Raw genomic sequence first — 12169 nt, 5'->3', positions numbered from 1 at the left:
CCAGCATAACCCAACAGCTTAGACACAACCCACAGCGACAGAAGGGTTGTGTCACTGTAGGAACACCACTTCATTCAGCAACATTAGCTAGGTTGATGGAAGATTTGTCTGTCAACCTAGCTATATCTACACTTGGGCTTTGGTCAACATAGCTACATCACTCAGGAGTGTGACTTTTTCACACCCGAGTGACAGATATGTTGACATAAATTTTACAACAGGTCTCAGCGTATGTGGAATTCACCATGTGCTGTCAGAGCTGAGTCAGGTGTCTCCCAGTCCAGGGACAATGGAAGGTCGCTAAATGGCTCCCATTCAAACTGGAACACCTTGGGACAATGGTGTGGAGAAAACTAATTCTCTTAGCTTCAGCAAATTTCTCTGCAAGGGTCGGGGGATGAAGGAGTGGAATTCCCCCAGAAGCTGAACAAAGATTTGGTGTTAGCTCTGGATCTTAAAAAACACAGAGCCCGAGACACTCAGAGGAAGAACTCTCAGGAGGAACCCAGGCACAGGCTCTTGGAGGGAGAGATGTCTTTGAAAGCAACCCGCCAAAGTTAAAGGAAGCTGGCTGGAGGAAAAAAAAAGAGCAGATCCAGAGATGCCAAGGGTCGGCCATCCTTAAGAGTGAGAGTTACTGCACAAAGAGTGAGATTCAAGGTGGTGTGTTAGGTCATTGCTTAAGAGAGGGACTCATCATTGTTCCTTGGCGACAGACATCCAATAGTCCAGGTTTTAAATCCAGCACTTAATAGTTGGTTTTAAAATGTACACTGCTTAACATTGCATTTGAAACACTTACATATGCAAATTCATACTAAATTCTAGGGCACGTGAGAATTCCACCAGTTTGCACTGCATATAGATTTTAATAGAAATTATTTGCTGGTTGGAACAAGAACCTGGATGGTTGGAGATCCTTGAGGACAAGAGATGTTAAACTCTGGTTTAGGCACACAGTCAGTGGACAGAAGAGAAATATTGAAAAATAAACTGTTTTTATATAAAAACAAAAATGAAAACTTATCAATGCAACAATGTTTATTTTGCATATCACGTTGTTATAGCGATCATTCATTTAAAAAACATTTACTATACAAACCTAATAGTATTTGTACTATAATTAGTCATTACATATACAGCAAACTAAAATAATCAGATTCCAAAATTAAAATAAAATAACGAAATACATTCATGTAAAATATTTTAAATAAAGTAATTAAATTGAATTTAATTATTTTGAAGCTAACAAACCATAGACAAAGGATTCAGATTCCACATTTCTTTTAATATCTAATTTAGTTTTATGTTTATTTGTGTGCTTTTTTTAATATTGCCATGAGGCCCCTTTTGCTGTTTTTATAACTTCTATTGGTGGCTCAAACTTGAAACATGGCTCAGGATTTACCAGCCCCACTTGGATAAGAGGACTGTGTCCTGTCTAGTATGAATGGTGTCTTATTCTTTTGAACAAAGACTGAACACACTCTTCTCCTGTATTTGAGTGGGGAGAAATTAAGACAAGCCTGGCAACCTTGGTTAATGGGAACTTTAGAAGACCACATTTAAAAAAAAAAAAAAAAAAAAGTAGTTTTGCCTGTTACCAGGACAATGAAGGGCCACGACTTTGTCTTGTGTGGTTTAAATTTTGAACTGTATTTTGCAGACCCTGTAAACTTTCGATCAAGTCCTTTCCTTTAGGCTCAGGGGACTTCCCAGCCCTTCTTGGGCCTGGACAAGGAGGAAGGGAAAATATCCTACCCAGCTTCTCTCTCCTTGGCACAGGAGACCCACAGCAACTCGTTGGTAACTCTGCTTGTTACCTCTGGCCAACCGGAGTTTCAAACAGGCTTGCCTGCAGCTGGCCCCTTTTTACCTTACTCCCTTTTTTCTCCCTGGCCTGGAAGAGCTCAGCTGGTAGCAACCTTCCAACGGCTGGTATGTGACTCTGTTCGGAGCGAAGAGGCAGCATATGGACAGCCCTCTTTCCCAGAGCTGGTTCTCGTTGCATGGGAGAGGGAATCTTGCCCCACCCTCTCTACAAGATCCCAGGTCTTTAGAGGATTGAAAGCAGAGTTTTTCTCCAAATGCAGATTATTCCCAGTGACTGCTTCCTTTACCTGCCTTTGTCTACATTGAAACCTCCCAAAAATCTTAAGGCCATGCCACGTGACCAAGGGTGGGCACAACAACCTTAAACACAACTACCCTTAAGTGGCCAAACCACACCACCACAAGAACTTTTGAAAAGTTTGTGTATGTTCTGTGCCTCAGCTATGTGTCCCTGAAGTAGTAAACTGTAAGCCAGAGTACCCACAAGACTGTTGCTCTGGAAAAGGGAACCAGCACTAGTTATGGTGCCCAGGCTGCCAGATCTTGGCTCTCAGAAAGGGGTAGTAGACGGAAGAGCTGCACCCCAAGAGTGTGCCCAGGAATGCAAAGTCAGAGGCTGTGCTAGGCCTTGGCTCTGACCCAGGAAGCTTAAAAGCACACAGGCCCTGCGTATAGGCCCAAAAAGCAGCCTGCAGAGTGTCCAGCAGGGGAGCTTGACCAGGGCTGTGACAGAAGCTTAATTTTAAGAACCATTTTAGGCCACAGTTGCCTGTATACTTTTGAAGCTTTAAAGAGCTGAACAATGTCTGGGTAGCGTCCGATGAGTAGCGACTACAGGAACACGACGACTCAAACACTTGAACAAGGAACCCTTCTTATGAAAGGATTCCGTGCACGAGTTTTAGCTCCCCTTCACAAGAGAGTTAAAGAACATAAAACCATGTTCAATCACAATTAGCCCCCTCCGCTTTTTAGGGTATGTCTACTCTGGCAAGTTTCTGTGCCACAAGTTATACCACTTATTAAAACACTGGAATTAAACCGCTGCTGCATGTCCACACTGTGCTCGTGACGCTGGGGCACATCACATTAGTAGCTCTTGTAATGGCAAAGACAGCAGTGCTGTGGTAACTATCCCACTGGCCGCAGTGTGCTTTGGGAAGGGTTTACAATGCCTCATAGGGCAGGCACAGTGTCCAATGATGCAGGTTTCCCCAATCCCATTGTTCCAGGGGCATCCTACTACATTGCCAGCTGCTTTTCAACTGAAGTGGTGGGGGAGAAGAATGTGCAACAGGGTGTGCGTGTGTATGGAGGGTGGGAGAGACACAGTGTGTTTTGGGGACAGGGAGTGTGTCAGTATGCTGTCTTTTTCGTAAGTTCACACAGTGGCAGGAAGCAACCAGTCCTGAGGCAGGGAGACTGAGAAATCCTGACATTGCCCCCCGCCCCCCTCCATCCCTGTGCGCTCTGCACAGCAATCTCTCCCTCTCCTTCCCCCCCCCCCAACACCTCTATGTTCAACAGCAGGAGCATTCAACACTAATGGTTTGCTGTGTGTCCCAGAGCAGATCAGCACAGCACACAATGACTGTCAAAAATGGTGCTTTGAAAGGGAAGGGGTGCATGTCTCCAGGGCAGCAGAGTTCAAAACAATGAGCAGAGCAGTCATTTGCAGCATTATGGGACAGCTTCAGAGGCCAATTACAGTACCAAAAGCAATCAAGTGTCTACACTGGCAAAAGAGCACTTGAACCTCTGCGCAAATAGCCTTACGACTCTCCTCCAGGTGGTTTTTTTGCAGGGCTGCAACTGAGGAATTTCTGCGCACGAAATGGCTTGGCAGGGTGTACACATCTGCATTTTGAGCAGAAAAAGCCACTTTACTGCGCAGAAACTTGCAAGTGTAGACAAGCCCTAAAACACAAAACTTCAAGGATTATTCTTCCCTTTTGAATTTTCTCTGCTGCTAAACCCACTACCGCACTTTGATGCGACTTTAAACAGTACCCACAAGAGGCTCATAATAGGAATGTTTAAGAGAATAGAGAGAGAAAACTGGAATCAGTTCTGTTTGCTCTTACAGTATTCATTTTCGTTTTCACAATCTGACAAACAGCAAAGGGCAAAATGTATGTTTAAAGACCACAGTGAAGAAATCATGGTGAGAGACTCCTCCCACCCTTGAGAAGAGAATGTCCACCAAGTGTTAGCTGGCTTTAAGATCAGTCTGCTGTTCTATCATCCCACAAGTGATCCAAATGAAGCCTGTATAGTGTTTACTGAAATAGTTTCCACATAACTAAACAGGAAGAAGGCCGCTCGTCATTAGATCTTTGTTCTCTTATGAAACCCAGCTGGAACCATGGATAGCTGGAAGGCAGAGATAGGCATTAGCAGAACAACACTTCCATTTTTTTTTAAGGGGGAAGGGAGGGAGATGACTGGAACTCTGCTTCAAGAAGGACCCATTGTAAGGATATACCAAGAGAAATATCTGGTGAGGGGCTAACCTCACCTTCCACTTCTGCCATCTATACATGAGGGTACATTAAAAGAGCCCCATCATTCCCTTTAGAAATAATTTACCCAAAACCCCTGTTACTTACGTGCTCTTTCATTTCAGTAGCTACTGTTCTTGACATCATGATACAGCAGATGAGCGTTACCAATATGAAGTAAAGTGCATACATGAAGCGGGTGCTCGTAGATTGCTTTATCTTGGGGCAGCATTTGCAGCACAGGGAGCAAGCAGCAGTACCACAGCAACAGGCCAACTAGAAAGGCAGAAACAGAGAATGTTATTCATTCCGACAGCATCACCTCATTTTAAACTGACTAATTTTGCTGGGGCTGCTGATAGATGGTAATCGGAGGGGGATGTATTATCCTAGGTACGATGGCCTGCTTGATTGCCAGTGAAAGGTAAAACCAAGATGAGCTCTAATAATTCCACAATCGAGAGTAGGAACAAAATGTACTTCTAACATCCTAAAAATGTTTTCTGCCTTCTTAGGCAGCTCCTGGTACCAGCCTCATCCTCCCACTTGATCCAGCACTACAAATTCAGTCCAATGACAACGCCCTACCTCCCAAAACACACACACACACAACCTCCCTCCACACACACACACACACACACACAAGAGGAAATAAGTCAAAGGACCTGCACTAAACGGGCACCAACTCTGGCAACTGAAATAAAAATAAAGACAAGATGGTTTAATTTGTGATCTGAACTGGAGATTAATTTATATTACAAAGACTGTGTATAACTGTACTGATTGACTCCAATTTCTCATTCAGTGTTTAAATCCTTTTATCAAAGGCACGCTGCACTCTTCATTGACGTTAACTTGCTAAAGTTGCTCTCTCTTTATTCAGACCTGTTATTTGAGTACTCTCTTTTTTGGTATAAAAATATTCAGAACGTTTTATAAACGCTTTGAGTGAATTAGGGAAGTTTTGACCAGCAGGCAGTTATTCATTCTCTGTGCTTAAAGCAAAAAACTAAAGCTAATGTTAAAAAAGTATATAGTACATAGGTTAAGAAAAGAGTGTCTGTACATCTGGAAATAGTGCTTAGAATCTAAGCCTTAGATTATCCACAAATAGAAAGTTTTTTTTTTAAAGTCATAAGATATAGATATAGATATATAGATATATATAGATATAGAGTGCATAATCAGCAATAACCCAAATTTAGGTGAACAACATTATGGCTACAAAAGGAAGCATTCAAATCAGCAAATGCCAAAGTTAAAGTTGTTCAGACAGACATAGCCATGCCTCATTGTGTGTATGCATTTTAACAGTTAAAGAATCACACACTACTTTTCTCCGGGAACACACCTCATTCAGTGTGCGAGAGAGTACCTAGTGAAAGATGTAGTTATTCAATATTTCTTGTTATCCTATTATGTGGTTTGTGGCCACATGCCTTATACCATTTCCCCAAATCCAACGTTTGCACTGACTGATCAAGGACTTCTGCAGATCCCCGCCTCATTCACTATTCAATTTTTTCAGTGAATGAAAAAGAGGTACTCAAAACAATTTCCTTCACTAAATACACTGCTTCATTCATCATCTGACCCACACTGTAAATGAGGCAGAGGTCTCATAGTATGTGACCATGTAATTAAAGACTGTATAATATTGTATATGCACAAGGGGATCAAATTAAAATTGTGTGGGTAGCCCTAACTTTGGCACTTCAGACAAATAATTCAGCCAAGCCATAGCAAGTTACTCATTCAGCAGACAGAAACCCTGATACCTCAGAATTTACCAAAAGGGATAAAGAAAGCCTTGAATTTTTTTCATTCAGTCAATATTAAGTTCGAGGCCATTTCTCTTAAGTATCCAGTAAAAGTATCCAAAAAAACCCAAAAATCCAAACACCTGGGGATTAAAGTTATATTGAAGATTAGGAATGTATGTAAATTTGGCATTTATGAGAGTGAAGGGGAACAGCATTTTTTAAACCAGATGCTATGTAGTTCTGACAGTAAAATCTCGCTCATGTCCAGAAACACATCTGCTATTCCAGTGCTAGGCATTATAAACACACTATTCATAGAGATTATAATTACAGATTACATACTGGATACTGGAAACTATTTTTCATTCCTTCTGTGGGTTCAGTTGGCAATGTTCAGAAAAATATTTAAACACCCATCATATTCAGAGGATGTCATGTAATACATTCTAAACAACAATGGGAATTATAAAAAGCTGGTTAAGTTAAACAGCCGCAGGTCAGAGTTTGACACTGATTAGGATTGTCTGTATTCCAGAAGGGCCCACAGCTTGCAAGGTGCTATCCATATACACAATAAAATCAGTCCCTGCCCCAGGAGAGAAAGATGCTGACACCAATATGTTGACCACAGAAGATTCACAGATTTATATCTTGGAAGCCAGATTTCAAGTTCAGCACTAATTTGAACCCCTAACAAAGAATTAAAATGTTAACAAATGATCAATGCAATCTAAATTATGTACTCACTATCATAATATCAAGTATGTTCCATTCACCTCACTTCCTGGTTCCTATTACTATAGGGCAGGGGTTCTCAATCTGTGGGTCGGGACACCATTTTAATGGGGTCACTAGGGCTGGCGTTAGACTTGCTGGGGTCCAGGGCCGAAGCCCAAGCCCCACCACCTGGGGTCAAAGCAAAGCTGAAGCCTGAGCCCCGCCACTTGTGACCGAAGCCCAAGGGCTCCAGCCCTGGGCAGTGGGGCTCAGGTTACAGGCCCCGTGTGCCTGGGGCTGACGCCCTTGGGCATTGGCCCCCACCCACCCAGGATGGTGGGGCTCAAGCTTTGGCTGTGTCTCCGCCCTGTCTGGAGTGGCAGGGCTTGGATGGGCTCAGGCTTCAGTCCCTCTCGTGGGGTCATGTAATAATTTGTTATCAGAAAGGAGTCACGGTGCAAATGAAGTTTGAGAACTGCAGCTATAGGGTCAAAAAATTCTCCACAGGACCTATTTCCTGCTGTGGGGTAGCAGTGGATTCCATTAACATAGTAAAGACAAGAGACGAGAAGAAGTCATGAGATGTTTTGTTTCTCCCCATCTTTTACACTAGTTAACTGCTTTAATTATAAGGCAATCACTGAAAATATAGTTACAGTTCAATTTATAAAGCAAGCAGGAATTTTAGTTTACTCATTATGGATTAATATTTTTCAGCTGAGTTCTAGTTTCCATGCGTTAGGCATTAGGCTAGAGTACATACATACATTCATACTGACACTAATAAATCTTATGTCTGTACTCTGTCTTCGATTGGCATACCACAGAAAAGTCTGACAGCGATTACAAGCATTACACAAAAAACAAGGCCTGGGCTTTCTACAAATATTTATAACCATACCTCCATCTTTCAGACCATTATATTGAGCAGTCAGGGCTTTAGTGAATACAGATGAAATCTGACAAACCATTAGAAGGAATCAGCACCCACTTTGCTCAGTGTATGTCCCAAGAGCTCACAAGGGGAACAGTTCTCACTAGAGAGGAACTCAAGTATTTTTGAAAATAGAAAAACGAAAAGGAGTACTTGTGGCACCTTAGAGACTAACTAATTTATTTGAGAATGCATCCGATGAAGTGAGCTGTAGCTCACGAAAGCTTATGCTCAAATAAATGTTAGTCTCTAAGGTGCCACAAGCATTCCTTTTCTTTTTGCGAATACAGACTAACACGGCTGCTACTCTGAAACCTGAAAATAGAAAGTTCACTAAGATTGGCATTTTAATCCTTCTGCTGATGGCAGTTAGTTTGCTGGAGACACACATTTGTGACAGCAGTACAGAAACTGTATGGGAACTTTTCTACACTATTAAAAAAATATATAAAAATAATTAGCTAATTGATCTAACTACCTTTTTTCCTTGCATGGACACAGTGCAATACTAGTCGCCTCCACTGAGCATGATGGGGCATACCCTGGATTCCTAACTCAGTCAAGGTAAATAGCATCACACTGCTAGACAATGATGGTTAGATCAAGGTTCGTTAACACACCCCATCCTAACCTTGACCCATTTTTCTAATATATGCAAACCCAGTATAACTCTGAACTCCCACCCTACTTCAACTCAGAAAGAGATGCACTACTTGATTTAAACAGCATGAAAACCAATTTACCATGTTAGGCCCCCAAAACAGTAAAGACTGACACACATGCTGAACTTTATGACCGTGAGTACCTTGATGAAGTCAGTGGAACTACTCATGGTAGTAAATGTTAAGCATGTGTGTAAGTATTTGCAGGACTGGAGCCGTACAGCGGGCTCCTTCTCCCTGCTGTTTTCACAGAACATCTCAATTTAGCAAGATGTCTTTTGGTGGAAAAAGCGTCTCAGAAATGCCACAAAATATTCCATTTAACCATTATGAGAAACGCATCTGAGCAGGTGGTGAGCTTCAAGATTGCTGTGCAAAATATTTAGTTTCTTTATGATACATTCCTGCGCCACTTCCCGCAGCCCCCAATGGCCTGGAGCGGCCAACTGCGGCCAGTGGGAGCTGTGATCGGTTGAACCTGCGGACACGGCAGGTAAACAAACCGGCCCGGCCCACCAGGGGCTTTTCCTGGAGGGCCAAAGGTTGCCGATCCCTGGTCTTCATGCTGATTTAACCACACAGTTTAGACTTGCTGCTTTAGACTTGAGTCAATAGACAGTACTGTACCCTTCTCCATGAATATGTTGTCTTTAAAAGGAATTTTTTGCATTGAGTTCACCAGGCCTTTAAAAAAAAAAAACATTTAAAAAAGCTAGTATTAAAGCTTTCATACAAACTGACAAAAGCTAGGAAACCAAAAGTCCAGAGTAAAAGTTAACCCTTTCTCAACTTATGCTATTTATTTTCAAGTGTACTGTAAGTAACAGCCCAAATCAGTGAAAGGCTTCTAATTTAGCTTATTGTCAATATAGCTGGTCAAAAAGCATTTAACAAAAAAAATGCAAAGTTTATTTCCATTTTGCAGGGCTCAAAATGGTCCCCATTTTTAATTTTTTGCTATTTTCCCTCCATATTTTTTTATTTAGCATAAAACTGTTCCTACTGAAATCAGTATTTTCATAAATGAAAAAAATTCAATAATGATTTCAAAAAAGATTTGGGAGGGGGGAAATCTATAGAATTTTAACAGTAAATAGTGTTCCGGAAAACTGTGATATTGTCAAACATTTTCACAAAATTTTTTTGGTTTTATGAAAAAAAACATTAGTGTTTAAACAAAAATGTAATGTGAAAAATTTTGACCGACTACTTATAAGCTTTTAGATTTATCTTGCTGCCACTTTCAGCGTGTGGAACACCTCCCATATTTAAACATTATTTGTGCATGTGGAAGGTCTAATTTCTGAAAGCTTCAATATACTGACAACACTGATGTCACATCATAAAGTTAGTTGTCATACCAGACTATTGGTTCTAGATGGCTCTCTTCAAAATAACGTATTTAGATCAAGTTTTTCAAAACAAGTGGTGCTGTAAGAAATGTAATCCCCAACAATCTTTGATTCTTTTTTCAATGCATTCTTACACTTCAGTTTAACAACCTTCAGAATCTTCCTACTAGCATTTTACACAGTAAAAACCTTTAGTTCTGTTGGAACAATAAAATGGCAGGGTACATCAGTATGCTTGTGATTCAGTAGTTTTATTTTAAACAAGTTTCAGAGTAGCAGCCGTGTTAGTCTGTATTCGCAAAAAGAAAAGGAGTACTTGTGGCACCTTAGAGACTAACAAATTTATTAGAGCATAAGCTTTCGTGAGCTACAGCTCACTTCATCGGATGCATTTGGTGAAAAAACAGAGGAGAGATTTATATACACACACACAGAGAACATGAAACAATGGGTTTATCATACACACTGTAAGGAGAGTGATCACTTAAGATAAGCCATCACCAACAGCAGGGGGGGGAAGGAGGAAAACCTTTCATGGTGACAAGCAGGTAAAAAAGCTTCAAAAACAGACTCCAACGAGAGACTGCTGAATTGGAATTAATTTGCAAACTGGATACAATTAACTTAGGCTTGAATAGAGACTGGGAATGGATGAGTCATTACACAAAGTAAAACTATTTCCCCCTGGTATTTCTCCCTCCCACCCCACCCCCCACTGTTCCTCTGATATTCTTAAAAAGAAAAGGAGTACTTGTGGCACCTTAGAGACTAACAAATTTATTAGAGCATAAGCTTTCGTGAGCTACAGCTCACTTCATCGGATGCACACGAAAGCTTATGCTCTAATAAATTTGTTAGTCTCTAAGGTGCCACAAGTACTCCTTTTCTTTTTGAGAATACAGACTAACACGGCTGCTACTCTGAAACCTCTGATATTCTTGTTAACTGCTGGAATTAGCCTACCTTGCTTGTCACCATGAAAGGTTTTTCCTCCTTTCCCCCCCCTGCTGCTGGTGATGGCTTATCTTAAGTGATCACTCTCCTTACAGTGTGTATGATAAACCCATTGTTTCATGTTCTCTGTGTGTGTGTGTGTGTGTGTATATAAATCTCTCCTCTTCTTTTTCCACCAAATGCATCCGATGAAGTGAGCTGTAGCTCACGAAAGCTTATGCTCTAATAAATTTGTTAGTCTCTAAGGTGCCACAAGTACTCCTTTTCATTTTAAACAAAGGATCCTAAATGCAACGAAGTGTGCAAGTTTCTGCTAAAGCCCTTTTATATGCAAGGATTCCTTTTCAAGTAAGAGTAGTTTTAATGTCAGCATCAAAACTGATTTACTGTGTTGCCTTGGGCAAATCAAATATATTTTTGAAAATACTTTCCCTATGCTAATACATCTTGCAGTAATGACCCAGCACATCTCCTCCCTCCTGATGGGAGAGTCTCTTCATTACTGAGACTCACCTAAGCCAGTACAAGTAAGGTTTGCACCTGCTTCCATTCCCATCAAAGGGTTTCTTTGCCTTTTAATTGTACTAGCCCTGTTCTTATGCAATACTTATTCTGAAACTGAGACAGAGTGGCTGTTCCAAAACTGGAATGTCACTAAGTAGCCACTTCAGAACAGGGTTGGGGAAGAAGTGTAAACAGATTAAACAATAAAGCAGTCTAAACTACAAGACTAGACAGCTATAGGAATGAAGAAAAATATCTTGATTAGCTACGTATTTCTAGAAAAAGGATAATCTTGACATCTTTGTATTAAAGGGAAACCACTAACTTAAAAATATAAATATTGATTTTTTTAAACCTATTATTGTTACAAGTAGCTCCAAAGTCATGATAATTGAAAGATTGAAGAAACTGGTTCTCTCTTTCTCTAATTTGTTTATTCTGTGTATTTAACAGCACTATCTACTCCTGTGACAGATATTATAATTAAGTCATGGAAGTCAAGGAATTCGTGACTTCAGCCAGCACTGGCTGGGAGCTGTTGAGTATCCCCAGAGCTCCCGGCTGCCAGCGGAGGGGGGACCTGGAGCTCCCAGCCTGCCCATAGCTGCCCAGGCTCCCCATTTAGTCATGGACATTTTTAGTAAAAGTCCAGGACAGGTCATTAACAGAAGCCCATTTTTCATTGTTGCCCGTGACCTGTTCATGACTTTTACTAAAAATATCTATCGGTGACAAGATTTTAGGCTTAATTATAATCCCACACAATATCTTTGGGAACAGTATTATGTTAAGTTTCTGTAGCACTGTGGGCCAGGGATTGTATGAAGTTCCAGATGGCAAGAATATCTCAGCTCCTCCAGGAGCCAAAAAACAGCAGGGGTGATTAAACCAAAGTTACTCACCTTTAACACTTCCAGAGAGGTACTACCCCCTGGGGAGGCTTGCCTAC

General features: G+C 41.1%; 1 protein-coding gene across 3 annotated transcripts in view; it reads right to left on the bottom strand.

Moving 5' to 3' along the window:
* The window catches only part of SERINC5 (serine incorporator 5), a 60234-nt gene that overhangs the window by 25625 nt on the left and 22440 nt on the right, over window positions 1-12169 (bottom strand). For 2 of the 3 annotated variants that reach the window (XM_038402346.2, XM_043515358.1), the window contains exon 2: window positions 4443-4610. In XM_038402346.2, the coding sequence (XP_038258274.1) occupies window positions 4443-4610 (168 nt within the window). Of the gene's footprint in view, window positions 1-4442; window positions 4611-7715; window positions 7737-12169 lie in introns of those variants that run through there. The other variant, XM_043515357.1, reaches the window with a different exon arrangement.

This window comes from Dermochelys coriacea, chromosome 5 (genome assembly GCF_009764565.3).
Source record: "Dermochelys coriacea isolate rDerCor1 chromosome 5, rDerCor1.pri.v4, whole genome shotgun sequence".
Lineage (NCBI taxonomy): Eukaryota > Metazoa > Chordata > Testudines > Dermochelyidae > Dermochelys > Dermochelys coriacea.
This window is presented reverse-complemented; position numbering and strand designations above follow the sequence as displayed.